General features: G+C 34.5%; 1 protein-coding gene across 5 annotated transcripts in view; it reads left to right on the forward strand.

Moving 5' to 3' along the window:
* Positions 1-16,769, forward strand: part of ERBB4 (erb-b2 receptor tyrosine kinase 4) — a 1,202,488-nt gene that overhangs the window by 431,729 nt on the left and 753,990 nt on the right. For all 5 annotated transcript variants that reach the window (XM_003925582.4, XM_074399075.1, XM_074399073.1 and 2 more), the window contains exon 2: positions 8,365-8,516. In XM_003925582.4, the coding sequence (XP_003925631.1) occupies positions 8,365-8,516 (152 nt within the window). The remainder of the gene's footprint in view (positions 1-8,364; positions 8,517-16,769) is intronic.

A 16,769-nucleotide genomic window follows, 5' to 3' on the forward strand; every position in this document is an offset into this window, starting at 1 on the left:
ATTATCTATCTCATTGATCTGTCTAATATTGACAGTGGAGTGTTAAAGTCTCCCACTATTATTGGGTGGCAGTCTAAATCTCTTTGTAGGTCGTAAAGAACTTGCTTTATGAACCTGGGTGCTCCTGTATTGTGTGTGTATATATTTAGGATCCTTAGCTCTTCTTGAGGCACCGATCCTTTTACCATTATGTAATGCACTTCTTTGTCTCTTTTGTTCTTTGTTGGTTTAAAGTCCATTTTATCAGAGACTAGAATTGCAACTCCTGCTTTTTTTTTGCTCTCCATTTTCTTGATAAATCTTCCTTGATCCCTTTATTTTGAGCCAATGTGTGTCCTTGCATGTGAGATGGGTTTCCTTAATATAGCACACTGATGGGTTTTAACTTTTCATCCAATTTGCCAGTCTGTGTCTTTTGATTGGGGTGTTTAGCCCATTTACATTTAGGGTTAATATAGTTATGTGTGAATTTGATCCTGCCATTTTGATGCTGGCTGGTGGTTTTGCCCCTTATTTAACACATTTTCTTCATTGTGTCAATGGTCTTTACCATTTGGTACATTTTTGGAGTGGCTGGTACTGGTTGTTCCTCTCCTTGTTTAGTGCTTCTTTCAGGAGCTCTTGTAAGGCAGGCCTGGTGGTCATGAAATCTCTCAGCAATTGCTTGTTCATGAAAGATTTTCTTTTTTCTTCACTTATGAAGCTTAGTTTGGCTGGATATGAAATTCTAGGTTGTAAGTTCTTTTCTTTAAGAATGTTAAATATTGGCCCCCACTCTCTTCTGGCTTGTAGAGTTTCCGCTGAAAGATCCCCTGTGAGTCTGATGGCCTTCCCTTTGTGGGTAACGAGAATGAAGACACAATGTACCAGAATCTCTCTTGCTGCCCTTAGCGTCTTTTCCTACATTTCAGCCCTGGTGAATCTGACAATTATGTGCCTTAGGGTTGCTCTTCTTGAGGCATATCTTTGTGGTGTTCTCTGTATTTCCTGGACTTGAATGGTGGCCTGGCTTGCTATGTTGGGGAAGTTCTCCTGGATAATATCCTGAAGAGTGTTTTCCAGCTTGGATTCATTCTCTCTGTCACATTCAGGTACACCTATCAAACGAAGATTAGGTCTTTTCACATAATCACTTATTTCTTGGAGGCTTTGTTCATTTCTTTTCACTCTTTTTTCTCTATATTTACCTTCTCATTTTATTTCATTGAGTTGATCCTCAATCTCTGATATCCTTTTTTCCACTTGGTTGATTCAGCTGTTGAAACTTGTGTATGCTTTGCGAATTTCTTGTGCTGTGTTTTTCAGCTCCATGAGGTCATTTATATTCTTCTCTAAGCTGTTTATCCTAGTTAGCATCTCATCTAACCTTTTTTCTAGGTTCTTAGTTTCTTTGCATTGGGTTAGAACATGTTCTTTTAGCTCTGAGAGTTTGCTATTACCCACCTTCTGAAGCCTGTTTCCGTCAGTTCATCTGATTCATTCTCCATCCATCTTTGATCCTTAGCTGGTGAGGAGTTGTGATCCCTTGGAGGAGGAGAGGTGTTCTGGTTTTTGGTGTTTTCCTCTTTTTACTCTGGTTTCTTCCCATCTTAGTGGTTTTATCTACCTGTGGTCTTTGTAGTTGGTGACTTTTGTATGAGGTTTCTGAGTGGATGTCCTTTTTTGTTGATGTTGAAGCTATTGCTTTCTGCTTCTTAGTTTTCCTTGTAACAGTCAGGCTTCTCTGCTGCAGGATGGCTGGTGGTCCACTCCAGACCCTGCTTGCCTGGGGATCATCCACGGGGGCTACAGAACAGCAAGGGTTGCCGCAGGTTTCTTCCTCTGCTATCCTCATCCCAGAAGGGTACCCACCAGATGTTGGCCTGAGCTCCTCTTTATGAGGTGTCTCTTTGGGTATACAGCAGGGGTCAGGGGAGCTGCTTGGGAGACAGTTTGTCCCTTATAGGAGCTCAAGTGCTGTGCTGGGAGTTGCACTGTTCCATGCAGAGCTGCTGGGCAGGTACCTTTAAGTCTGCTGCAGCTGAACTCATAACTGCCTCTTTTCCCAGGTATTGTGTTCTAGGAAGGTCAGTTATAAGTCCCTGTTGTGCTTCTGCCCTTTTTTTATAGATGCCCTGCCCAGCATGGAGTAGTTTAGTCACAGTCGGCCAGCAGAGGTGTTGCCGAGCTGCTGCAGGCTCTGCCCTGCGCTGTGTGAACTGCCTCAGTAGTGGCGGACTGCCTCGGTAGTGGGGGATGCCATTCCCCCCACTGAACTGGATGGTCCTGGGTCCAGCTGGCTTACTGCAAAACTCTCAATCCAGAGTGTTTCAGATTGCTTGTTTTGTGGGGTGGTACCTGCCGAGCCAGATCCCCTGGCTCCCAGTCTTAGCCCCCTCTCTTTCAGTTGAGTGGGTGGCTCTGTCTCCCAGGCATTCTGGGTGCTGGCCAAAAAGGCAGCCCAGACTTGTGTGTGTTTCTGTGCACTGACGCACATCAGCTGAAACCACTGCACTGAAAACTTGTGGCACTTTTAGGCCTGGAAATCTCCTGGTCTGTGAGCAGTGAAAACTTGTCTGGAAATGTGGTGAGCACTCATCCTTTGTGCTGTTCTCACTGGGAACTGCATTCTGGAACTGTTTCTATTCAGCCATCTTGGATCCTCCAGGTTACCATTTTTTATGTAGAGAGTCTTTGAATTATATGCACTCAGTATATACGTGACTTAAATGTACTGCTGACTGCTTTCCTTGTTGGTGCCTTGTAAAACTACACAAGTCTCTACTAAACACCTTGGAAATTTTTCTCAGTAATTATTTTGTCATGAGACTAGGAGAAGAGCAGATGCTAAATAATTATTCATTTTGTAATTGATAAACTGATATCTCACAATACACATTTGATTTGAGAGTTAGGTAATATATATATTTTTAATTCCTATCATCTTTTCTTTGTAAGCAAATAGAGTGCTGGTTTCATAGCCAAAACAAGCCTGGAGGCCATATTTAATTTTTAGTTTTAATACAGATATTGTTAAGGTCTCTTTATTTTACTTTTAATGTATTTCCCCCAATGAATCAAATTAATATATTGTTAACCATCCTTTTTATATAGCTACTAAATTTTCACTTTTTGCTGTTTTACTGAATGAGGATTACATGGTTCACACACTGTTGGATATAAATCTTAAGTCAAGAAAAATAAAAAGCCTGTGTTTGGATGTATGGCTACATTTGTAACAGAATCAATACTAAATAGAATAACTGATGATTTTATTAGGACCTCACGTACAGCTTTACTCCTGGAGTTACATTTGGCATGAAAGCGTTAGGGAGCCCATGTAAAGTTTGGATTTTTGAAGCTTGAATTACTGCAGGCTTGTCATTTAAGGACTTTATAGTAGTATTGACAAAGGGGGCTGATTTTTGTTAAACATGTTTTGGCTGCTGAAGAAAATTTTCCAGTTGTGTTTTGATAAACAGCTTTGTGAAATCAATAAAACTGGATGGTTTAAGCATTGTCTTGTATACATTGCTTGATTGTAAAATCAATTGACAAATGAAAGTTGTGAGTCACTCAGTGGAAGCTCCACAAAGACAACTAAAAATGATTTATATGAACCTATCTAAACTAGTTCTTTAAAAATCAAGTCTGTCTTTCAAGATCAAATTTATGATGAATATACTGTGAATTCTAGATAGTTTGAATCAAACATAAATGAAAGCCTCCAGAGACAAAATATCTACTAAATTGAACCGTGTGTAGTAAAAAAAAAAAAAAAAAAAAAAAAAAAACTGCAAAGACTAGAATGTTTGGTAAATAGAGTATTGTGATTAATCTAATTTTCTGTTTTTTGTAGGATCATGTTTTGTTGCTGAGAAATATTTCTAAACATACTTATTCCAATTTTCCATTTTAAGAAAGTATATACAAAACTTAGCTGATCATTTATTGAGCAACAGCAGCTTTTTCTAGTTGAGGGTCATTTTCTGAGTACCAGTTATAATTGTTCTGATATCAATTATATGAATTCTTGCAATATAGGATAGTATATGTTCATTATAAGAAGTTTAAACAAAATCCTGAGTATTTATACTATACAAATATTGGCAGTGAGAAAAACTTACCATTAATTTATAACTATCCAGATTCAAATAATACTGTATAATATTATATTATTAAATTATATAGGGTATAATCTTACATACTTTTTTATATATGTAGAATGGGAATTATGCAAAAATACCTACATATTGCAGTTATAGTATAGATACATCACTCAAAAGTTGTTTAAGTTTCTATAGAAAATGTCAGAATACACCAAATATTTCAAAACAATTTCATTTACATTATTACATATTGAATTTTATATTAAAGTATGAGTATTATTTTTAAATTCAAAGAAACAATACAAAATAAATGATACATATGTTGCAATGTGGTGCAGCAAGTTTATTAATGGATGCCATATTATGCCCATAATTAATTATATTAAGATATGTTCATCCTCATTGGAATTTGAGATAATTAAAATCTATGTTACATAAACCCATATAATAATACCTTTTCTTAACAGTCATTTTATAATTTTGTAAAGATTTTGTATAAAATTACATGGGGCAATGAAATAAAGATCATGGATTAAGGTTTTCCAAAAGGGACTTTAATATATAATGAAAAATATCTTCGACTTTGATCTTAATTTATCAGGAATATGCACATGAAAAATTTTTTTTCTTATTCCCCTGCTTATGTTGAATATTATTGTAGTTACCAACGTAAATTCATTTATTCCTGTGTGTTTGTTTTAATAATGAGAACATTCCACAGAGCCAATAAAATGTTATGATTAGTAATGATGCTGTAATTTCATTATAAATTGAGCAAATTCAGCCAAACCAAGCACAGTAGTTAAAATTTCTCAAAGTCAAAAGCATATAACTCAACTAGAATTTAATCCTTTCTGTGTGTAACATTTTATCAGATGGTGCCAATATTCATCATTATCTTGATGGTATTGATAACATGACAATTTAAAATATCTACTGCTTGAAAATCCTACTTCCTTTTAGCTCAGTTCTCAGCCATCCCTAAGATGTGTCACTCATTCTTGTGGTCTAAGAGGATGGTTCATGTTTTAGCCAAGATGTCTGCATTTCTGGCATCCAGCTGGAAGACATTATGAAGAAGAAACGAGGCAAAATCATGCTTCAGCCATGTTTGAAATCAAGTTCTGGGAAGGTGTCATAAAACATGTCAGAACTTAGTCCATTGACCAAACTTACCTCTAAGGGGTTGAGATAAATAGAATCTTTATTTTGGGTGACCGCGTGTCCAACTAAAAACTGTGCAGTCTGTTACAATGAAGGAAGAGTAAAATGGATATTGAAGATTCTAGAGGTCTTTCCCATAGTGTCCATCCTTGTCACTCTACAAAATCTGCATTCTCAAAGCCAGTGAATGAATTCCAGCATGACATATGAGGGGCTTGGAGGGAGCAGGGGAAGAGTAGCATGGAGATTATAACGTGATAGGACCCTGAAGAGAGAGGAAGTGATTTTTAACATTTATTTAATGTAGGATTTAGAGAGAAATTGTCTGAAGATTGTTTTAGTGCTACTCTAACAATGTGCCACAGAGTGGGTGGCTTAAAACAATAGTGGTTTATTCTCTCACTATTCCGGAGGTTGGAAGTCCAAAATCAAGGTGACAGCAGGCTCATTCTGCTTCTGAAACTCAAGGTAGAATTCTTCCTTCCCTCTCTCTAGCTTCTGGTGGTGACCATCAATCTTTGGCATTCTTTGGCCTGTAGCAACATTGTTGTACCCTTTGCGTTTCTGCTCATGGGGATTTTTTCTCTGGTTGTCTTTGTGTGCACATGGTATTTTCCTCTTTTTATAACAGGGCTGTCCAATCTTTTGTCTTCCCTGGGCCATCCTGAAAAAAAAAATTGTCTTGGGTCACACATAAAATACACTAACATTAATGACAGATGATACAAAAAATATAATGTTTTAAGAAAGTTTAGGAATTTGTGTTGAGCCACATTCAAAGTCATCCTGGGCTGCCTTGTGGCCTGATAGCTGTGGGTTGAACAAACTTGTCTTATAGAGACATCATTATGTTGAATTAGGAACCACCGTAATGACCTCATCTTAATTTGATTTACGTCTAGGAAGACGCTGTTTCCAAATAAGGTCATATTCCTAGATAATGGGAATTAGGACTTCACGTATCTTTCAGGGACACGCTGGTAACAGAGTACTTCTAGAAAATATATTGTTTGGTGAACTTTAGAAATCCAGACTTTAAAAGTTTATGTTTTTGTTTTTATAATGAGTTTCTATTATGGTTACAGACATACACTACTTTTAAAGATTTTTGGATTAAAATCTTTGTTATTTTTGATGTGTTAATAAGCAAAACAGGCTTTAAGGTGGTCCTAATGATTAGGCTATACCCATCTAGATGTGTTTTCTTTCCTCTGCAGGAATTCATCCCTTTGAAAACATCAGGCATCATGATTTCTTTTTGACTTCTGTGTATATAAGACATGAATGTATACATTACCTAAGCTGTGTTCCTAGTGTGTTTGCAATCTATAATTTGTACCTTGCCTTAAATTTCCAAACCATTTCTTTAACACTATATACCATTATTAAAAGATTTATAATTTATTTTTTAGTCTACTTAGGATTAGAGTCAGTACATTAAGTGGTAAAGATTGTGTTCTGTTAGGTATATAAACCATGAGAATAATAGCTAAAAATCTTGCTTCTGGAAGTCACACAAATTTTTATTTTATTTTATTTTCTGAGACAGAGTCTCACTCTGTTGCCCAGGCTGGAGTACAGTGGCATGATCTTGGCTGACAGCAACCTCCACCTCCTGGGTTCAAGTGATTCTCCTGCCTCAGTCTCCTGAGTAGCTGGGATTACAGGCATGAAACACCACATCTAGATAATTTTTGTCTTCTTGGTGGAGACAGGGTTTCTCCTTGTTGGCCAAATTGGGAACACTTGACCTCAGGTAATCCACCTGCCTCAGCCTCCCAAATTGCTGGTATTACAGATGTGAGCCACCATGCCCAGCCACAAAATTAAAAAATCAAAACAAAACAAAAAACAAAAAGCTTATGTAAACTTATGTGCTCACATAGGAACAGAACTTGGCAAACAGATTATTTATTATTAGTTTGCCAGGAAACTCAGTGTACCTTGAAACTCATGAATATATACAGTGATATTCCAGGTGATAACAATAAAAGTTGTATTTTTTATGTATCTTGTTTACAGTTTACAAATATTTCAATTTAGACCTAGAGACAGAAATACCATTTAACCTAGCAATCCCATTACTGTCTATCTACCTAAAGGAATATAAATAATTTTATTATATAGACACACGCACGTTGTATGCTCATTACAGCACTGTTCACAATAGAAAACGCATGGAATCAACCTAAATGCCCATCAGTAATAGACTGGAAAAACAATATGTGGTACATATATACTATAGAATACTATGCAACCATAAAAAAGGGTGAAATCACGTCCTTTGCAAAGACATGGATGGTGCTAGAAGCCATTATCCTTAGCAAACTAAAGCAGGAACAGTAAACCAAATACTACATATTCTCACTTATAAGTGGGAGCTAAATGATGAGAATACATGGGCACATGGAGGAGAAAAACATACCCTGGGGCCTATTGGAGAATGGAAGCTGAAAGAAGGGAGAGGACCAGGAAAAATACCTAACGGGTTCTAGCCTCAGTAGCTGGGTGATGAAATCATCTGTGTGGATAACCCCCATGCCACAAGTCTATCTATGGAAACAAACCTGCACATGTACCTCTGAACTTAAAACAAAAGTTAAAAAATAATAATAAAGCATGGTTGAGTTCTTGTAGGTACAAGTTTATGTAAAAAATATACTCAGCTAGAACATCTTATATAATAAATACAATTTTTAAGTAAAACCATTACTTTCAGTATCTTTTAATTTTGATTTATTTTCATTTGTAGAATTGCTCAGTTAGAAAATAGAGTAAATTACGTGTCCTAAAAAAAAAAAACGTTTAAATAAAAATAAATGTATTTACATGTTTCATATGGTCATTACAAATGGGATGAAATTTATCTCCTTGCTATTTATTTCTGTGGAATCTATGCCTTCCTCCTCTCTGTGATTAACACATGTAATTTGGGAATATAAAAGTGAAAATATTTATCAGTCTATGGGTCTATGACTCTTAATGACAATCAAAATATTTGTATTCAGAGAACTGGGATAGGCTTGTGGAATAGAGTTTTGAAGAAGATATTATCATTGTGCATATCATATAAAGGTTATATAATTTCACGTGTATCTTCTTGTCTTTGCAGTGTGTGCAGGAACAGAAAATAAACTGAGCTCTCTCTCTGACCTGGAACAGCAGTACCGAGCCTTGCGCAAGTACTATGAAAACTGTGAGGTCGTCATGGGCAACCTGGAAATAACCAGCATTGAGCACAACCGGGACCTCTCTTTCCTGCGGGTAAAACCATGGCTTTATTTCTGTTCTTTGTGATTGGACACTGGTGTCATGAGGCATACAGGCAGGTCTGCATGCTGATCCCTGGAAGGTGTGTGCTGTTCTGCCTGGCAGGCACTGTGACTGTAGGCAGAAGATAAGAGATAGTGAAACACACCCAGGAAAAGAACAAGAGTTTGGCTTTGTTAAGACATAATGACAGACGCTTCTGAGTTTAGAGCAGTTGCTGTTGTCCTACAATTGATAAAAAATTCTGTCACTGTGTAGTGCATGACATCTACAACATCTTTTTCTGAGAAGCTGTGAACTAGGAGGGTCAGAGGAGCAATCAGATAAGAATTGATAACTTTAGCCAGTCATCTCCATTTCTGCCTCTTTTCTGCCACTTTGGACTTTTAGAGTATTTTATATTACATAAGGAGACTAAGGCTGTTATTTAAAAAAAAAAAAAAAAGCACCTGGTTTTGAAAACTTAACAAATTATTTGAAGAAGTAGATTCATAGGAAATCACGAGTACTTATGCAGATCCATACACGCATTAGCACAAATGTGTATGTGTATGAATCAAGTTACTTGGCGAAAACCAGTCCTTTTGGAAACCATTTTTTTGGTTTTCATTGATCTATTCTCTGTTAAACTGGCTGTTAGTGCTCCTGGTTAGTTTCTAAAATTTTGCCTTAACTGGAATATGTTTAGGAAAATCTGAACTTGAAGGGGACTTTGACAAAGTGAGATGGCGATGTAGTCTTTGCACAATTAAGAATTGATTCCTATACAAGAATTAGTAATATATATATTTTAAAAACAGTATTCCTAGAATATATTTGACCTAATTTTCAGTAATCTTTGCACACGTTTCAGGAGCACTGTAATATAACTTTAGGTTAAATGTTTTGAATATTGATCCAGTAAAACCAGTTTGTAGATAGTAAATTATTTAGAGATGTATAAAAATTTAGTGATTCTTTACTTAGATAAGTAGTGATAAGAAGTGATATTTAAATATTTTCAATGTACTAAATATATCTAAAATTGGTAACAACCTCAGAAAATGAACCACCTCAAAACATAAGTAATGCTGTATGGCTTATGATATCCATTTTTTAAATGACTCTCATAGTTGGACTGGTAAAGCAAATGAACTGAAGGTATTTCCTTATTCTCTGCTTGATTCATAGAGCTCTGGTTATACAAGTTATGTTTCCGCAGTTTTTAATAATTATGATGTTTAATTTTGATGTCTTTGTTAATCAAAAGTAGGTAGTAAAGGATATCTGAATTATAGAATGAGAGGGCCTTAAAAGAACTTACTTTTTGAAGGAGCTGTTGTTTAAAGAAGAGAACACACACAAGCTGTCCTAGAAGATGTGCCAGGAAACTCAATGACATTGTGGAAAAAACAAACTAACAAAGAAAGCTGAATTCTGAAGCAGGGAAAATAAATAATTTAAACCATCTATTAGATTAATAGAAAAATTTTAAAATGTAATCTAAAGATCTTTGTTTTTCTTCTTGTGTTTGCTTTACTTTTCTATACATGAAACTAAATTTCACTGACAACAAAAAATGTCGTGACTATTGTAAATGACTGTCATTATATTAAATAACATGAAAATGTCTTTTTACATCTTTTATAATCTCATAAGGTAACAGTATGGAATGATAAAAAATGTACTTTAGTCTATTTTTAAACTTTAGCAATATGAACAAAGCGTGTAGATATTTTTGATATATGGTGTATACTGTGTTAGAAAGCATTTCAAATTAAAAAGATACATTATTAGAATGAACAGATTTGGAAAAAGTAAGATAAGGAGGGTCAAGATTTCTTCCTGGATAAAAAGTAAGCTATTTCTTTTACAAAAGTGAATTTTGGTTCCTAACTAGCATCTCTAAACGTTCATCTAAACTTCGTACTAATCCAAATGCATATCTTTATTTTAATATATGTATTTAAAGATAACTCTAACACCACTTAGTTTTTGCTTCCTATCTTATTTTTTGTTTCACATATCTTTTGTTTCTTTAATAAAAAATCATTTCTATTATGACATAAATCCATTCATGTCATATACAGTACTTATGTATTACACCTCTCTAATCCTTAGAAAACACATCTGCAATCCCAAGAAAATAATGGTATTTATTTCCTTGACTTCAACAATCATGTTGAGGATTACAGATATGTAATACATAGGTACTATATATATGTGTGTGTGTGTGTGTGTGTGTGTGTGTGTGTGTGTGTGTATAGGCATATTACATGTATGTGTTTGTGTGTGTGTATATATATATATGTATATATATACACACACACACGATAAATTGTTTTATATATAATATATGTTTTTTGTGTGTATGTATATATACATAAAATATTATTTCTAAGATACAAATAAAAACCCAGAATCAGAATGAAGGTGTGGTCTTATGTTAATGGTAGAAGTGGAGTTTATGCTGGGCAAAGAAAGTAGTGGCTTATTCTGAAGGATTCAGGAAAAGTTTCATCAAAGGAGTGCTTGAATTAAATCATGAGAAAATGAATAGAAGCTCATGAGCTGAGCGTGTTGTAAGAGAAGGTCATTTTAATGGGAGTAATATAAGGCTCAGAAGGAAGCAGAGTTAATAAATGTGTACTTAGCATATACTGTTTCAGACACTGGACATATACATGCAAATAAATCAACATGTGACTCCTCTTAGGAAAGCTACAGTATAGTGTGGATGAAGAAAAAGTTTCAGATGGAATAGAATATTCCATGGGAGAGGTAGAGAACCTTATAGTGTAGATATTTAGGATAAATCAGCATCCAAGTGACAAGTTAACATTTTGTGACTGGATAAAGTAGTCAATGAAGATTAATAAGAGTAAGATCAAGAAGTAGGTGAAGAAAAGAATATTCTGTAACCACATGCGGTGGCTCACACCTAAATCCCAGCAATTTGGGAGGCTGAGGAAGGCTGATCACTTGAGGTCAGGAGTTAGAGACCAATCTGGCTAAAGTAGTGAAACCTCATCTGTACTAAAAATACAAAAATTAGTTGGGTGTGGTGGCGGGCACCTGTATTCCCAGCTCCTTGGGAGGCTGAGGCAGGAGAATAGCTTGAACCCAGGAGGCAGAGGTTGCAGTGAGCTGAGATCACACCAGCGTACTCCAACCTGGGCAACAGAGCAAGATTCCATCTCAAAATATATAAATAAATAAATAAAACATAAAAATTGCTGAATGTCCCATTCTCTGTTCATTGGTGAGCTCAGTATTAGTAGTTCCTTTTCTTACTGGGCCCTGAAAGCAGAGACTGTTTGCCAAAATCTTCATAATACTATTGTTCGATGATATATTATTTCAAATTATACATTTGAATATTCTACAAAGCTCTCCATTTAATATAAAATTTCATTCCTTCCTCAAACCACATTATGAATTATTTGTGCTGATAGTAACTTGTCTCCAAAATATATACTATGTCCAGTATTGACACATTATATTAAGTGGAGTCCATGTAAAAAAATATGGTGATTTAACCATTTCCTATAAGTTTCGAATTGTATGAGTGGATAATAGATTTGTATTTACCTATTCTATACATAGTCATCTATAGTTATGTAACTAGGACTCATTGAACAAATTTCTTATAAAGGTTTTACAATTTCCCTTCATTTAAGAGTGACCCAAATGATGTATCTAGAAAGTCAATAGGGATCTTAAATTTCATACTGGATTCATTTCCGCTTCAGGAACTTAGGAAATTACTTTTGATTTTAAAGGATTTTCCATCCTTATTTTCATCTCTATCTAGCAAGGTAGAATGTTTTGCTTTGTCATTCATTTTATTTTATATGAAACCACTCTAATTTATATGAATTGTGACAATTTTCCCTGACAATTTTACCTTATTTGCTATCTCGATATTCAGTATTTATGACTAAGGCATAGTAAATGTTCATTAAATATTTGTTGAATGGACAAGCGAATTAGTATTTGTCTTAAATTATAGCCCCCAATTTCATATATGACCCATTGTCTAGATAAACATGTGGGCCTCTTGTTATAGATATGTGATTTCAGTGTGACCTCCCACACAGGCCAGGTGTGTAGGAATAAGACAGTCAATATCCCTTCCCATGAGGATTTGGAATTGTCACCAGTAGCATTCAGTTTCTCTGTTAGCTAGTTTCTTGACTACTACACCACACGGCCATCTTTGTCTTGTGCTTTGAACATCAGAGCTGTGCAGATAGAATGAAGCCAGCACACCGAAACAGGTACAAAGAGTAGAAAAAGATAATATTTACCCCAAATAGTAATTTGGGGAACCATTCATTTCCATTTCCCATTCTGCTTCTGAAGACTGATTGTATTCTAGCCATTTCCAGCTCTACTCTTGCAACTTTATGGTAATTTCCCCCTTATACTAGAAAGATTGTTTTTTACTGTACTAAAATGCCTTGTCTAGTACATCTCCTGAGATTTTAAGAACACAGCAAACGTAAGCCTTTGTAGTTGGATTGGAGATGTACTTTTAAATAATTTTAATGTTTTGTAGATACTTTCCTTAATTTTTGTTAGATACATTTTGTTGAAATGCTTTTAAATGCATTCTTTTCAAGACGGTTTTATTATCGCAATCTTGATGCTTATCTCTGTAAACCCCTTTCATGCCAGCTTTCTTGTAACCTCTAGTTTTTGCATTTCTTTTTGGGAAAAGAAATTCAGTTCACTATGTTTAACATTCAGCTCCTGAGAAACCACATCTCTGGCTAGAAAAAGGCCCTAAAACTTATTTATTATGTATTTTATCACCATCACAAGGTTAAGACATATAATAGAAAGCAGCAAGGCATAAAAACCACAGATTTTGTGCTATTGTCTTACACTTTGTGAACTCTTTAAAACAAGGCAAAATGTAGTAAGTAATGGGAATGAACTATTAGACCTTTTACCCTCATTAGAATTCTTGGGAGCTTTCTCTCTTTTGTCATTCCATTGGTCTTCCTTGCTACTGCTGGCATTTAATAACTCAGTGCTTCTAAAAAGGTGCCTGACCCACCAGCTTTTATACTTTAAATTTATTTTCTGTTTTATATATTAACTTTAAGCAGATAACTATTATGTGTCAATTATGTGTAAGGAAGTATTCTATGAAATGTAGAGTATATAGAGAGTATTAACAACTATCCTCGTTCCTTGCTATAATAGGTAATAATTTTTAATCTGTGGCTTGAATTTAGTTGTGTGCAAATTGCTTCAGAATTAGTGTAGACTAGGATTATGAGGAGATAAATTTAACATTTGATGCATAGATGTGGAATGGTTATGATATCAGTAATTCACTGCAACTCTGTATGCTCTAGTTTAGAAACCTTAGTTTTAATTATTATACATGTATTTTATTTCTAAAAAATGAACAAAAATAAAGTAATATATAAAGATGTCTTTAAAAATATTTTTATATTATTATATTATTGATAGCAAAAGACAGTGACTTTGAAAATATCAGAAAGTATACCATTTTGAAGCAAAAAGATAAAGAAATGATATCTTCTCTCAGATAATGAATAACAAGCACATGTTGTTTGAAAAGGTAACACATTTGAAAAACATAGTTTGCTTTTACTATGTATTTGACAGAGCTATATGGCTGTTTTTGAATTTATAAGAAATAATGTCACCTAAAAAATTCTATTTTTAAAAACAAAACTTTATAGAAATCATGCAAATAGTTTACCAGAGAAATTTTCCTATTTTTAAATTCAAATATAGCCTTTGTCTTTAGTTAATAATTAACATTTTATAATGCTGTGGGACTATCATCCTCTTTTATTAGGATATGTATGGGATTCTTCTGAAGATGTTGCTTTTCAACTACTCTTCATAAGTCATAAAATTTGCATTACTTTTCCAGTGCTAGTAAAGGATCTATTATTTCATTCTCTTTCTCATGCATATTCCTCTTCTAACTAATGACAAACATTTGTAGGAAGGCAGAGAAAGCTGCAACTCAGAGAGAAAAATATTGACTCTCTCACTGGAACCAAAGAATTTGGCTTCATTAGCACAGTTTTGTTACAATGAAGTCAGGAGTGATGTTTGGCAATGAGTTTCAAATTGGAACAAGTAACCATGTCTTGATCTATTCCTTCCCCATTTTCAGTAAGGACAAACAACCATTGAGAGTTAATATAAAATTCTAAAATATTTACATTTTAGCCTACTTCTAGCTTTAGTGCTTCCTTTTCATTGTCTTCTGGCAGTTAGAAGCACATGACCAGAATTAAATCCAACAGTATGGGGTCGGGGGGGCGGTGGTTTTTATGTTTGTGTCTGTTTTCCAAATCTTCCTCATATACTTTTAACTGTATGTCCAGGCTAAACTGTCTGCTGCATACTATGATTTAGACAAACCCTACATTGAACAGTTCATATTTCAAAATAAATAGATAATTTATACAGTACTTATTTTGTGGGGGGTGGGGGTTAGAAATGATTTACTGAATAGTTTGTTTACATAGTAGCTACTAACACCCATCTATATTTGTTTTCAGTGGTTATTAAATACCGGATAGAATGACTTGTGTGGCGGATATGATTTGGAGAGATAGAATCAGGATGAGAAAGCTTGTCATATTTTAGAAACATTAGAGAGGAAAACACCATTGAAATTAAACATCAATGACATAATACAGTGGGTCCACATAAGTTACAATCTTATAGTTACCAAAAAGATGATTTAAGTGCAGCATTTTCTGATACAGTATGTATATTTCCGTTGTGCACACATTTCCATTGGACTGTATAGTAAGTGTATAAACCTGAATTTGTATTCCCGAAAAACTCTGTAAGATAGTAAAGTGGTATATGTGTCACTCAAATGATGGACAAGTAAATGAGAATTTTATGTCAAGTATTTGTATTCTTTAACTGTCTATTCATTGAGTACAGTAGTCTATGTTTTTCTTCCATGTCACTAACTGGGACAGGTGGCAAGAGGGCATTACAAGATCAACATAATAATATTTAGACTTCACCATCATTAGATTCAAAGAAACTGCACCTTCAAGAAACTATCAGTCAGATAGACAGGCATTAAAATACGATAGGGTGCTGGAACTATTTCCTTGATTCTTTCTGTTTGAATTTCATGTAAAATTACCTTTATGGTAAAATATAACATATTTAGATGCTGTATAAAGATGATGATCTCTTAGCTGAGTGAGATAGAGAATGCCAAAATGGTCACAGAAAGAATAATATTATAGCATGTCTGTTAGGCCAAGGTCGATATTTTGGGTTCAGTGGAATTTTCAAGGCTTTTGATAGTTTCTGAAATCTGTTTCTAAGGCCGTTAAATATAATACATATGCAATTTTGTATGTGTGTATTTACAGCTGGATTTTAAATTGAAACTTGATTTTGTACTAAATCTAATCATGGAACTTGTATTACATTTGAAAAAGCTATGCAATGTACACTTGGCTTAGGACTTTTTTTTTTTTCCTTAAGGGTTAAGTACCATTTAATCTAAAAATACATTGACTCAAACTTCTAATGCTTTTTCAGAAATCCTACAAGATAAGTCAAAAGATAAAAAATGTCTATATTCTTTATTTGGCATTTATTTAAATATACAGTTAAAATTTTCTTTTTAATCATTTCAATGAAATATTAAATAAAAATATATTCAATAGGCTGGTGTTATGGCCCATACCTGTAATCCCAGCATTTTAGGAGACTGAGGCAGGAGGATTGCTTGAGACCATGAGTTTGAGACCAGCCTGGGTAACATAGTGAGACCTTGTTGCTACCATATGCTTAAAAAATTTAACTAGTGTGGTGGCACATGCCTGTAATCTCACCTACTCAGGAGGCTGAGGAGGGATGATACATGAGCTTAGGAGCTGGAGGCTGCAGAGAACTGTGATTGTGCCACTGCACTCAAACCTGTGGGACAGAGCAAGACCCTGTCTCAAGAAAAAAAACAACAACAAATGAACAAGAAAAATATATACATATATAAGAGTTTCCTCTGTATCTTAAGCATATTTTAAAAACTGTAGATAAAATAGTATCTATGATATAGATGTATAACTGATAGTAAATATTTGAAGGAGTATTAGAAGGAAAGATAGAAATAATAGACTAGTATTTATCAATCCAATATATATAACTATATACATATATTGTAAATATAGCGACCATTTATATCTATGCATATATAAATGTAAATTACCAACCACTTTCTAGGGATTGAGA

The sequence above is a fragment of the Saimiri boliviensis genome, chromosome 5, assembly GCF_048565385.1.
Source record: "Saimiri boliviensis isolate mSaiBol1 chromosome 5, mSaiBol1.pri, whole genome shotgun sequence".
NCBI lineage: Eukaryota > Metazoa > Chordata > Mammalia > Primates > Cebidae > Saimiri > Saimiri boliviensis.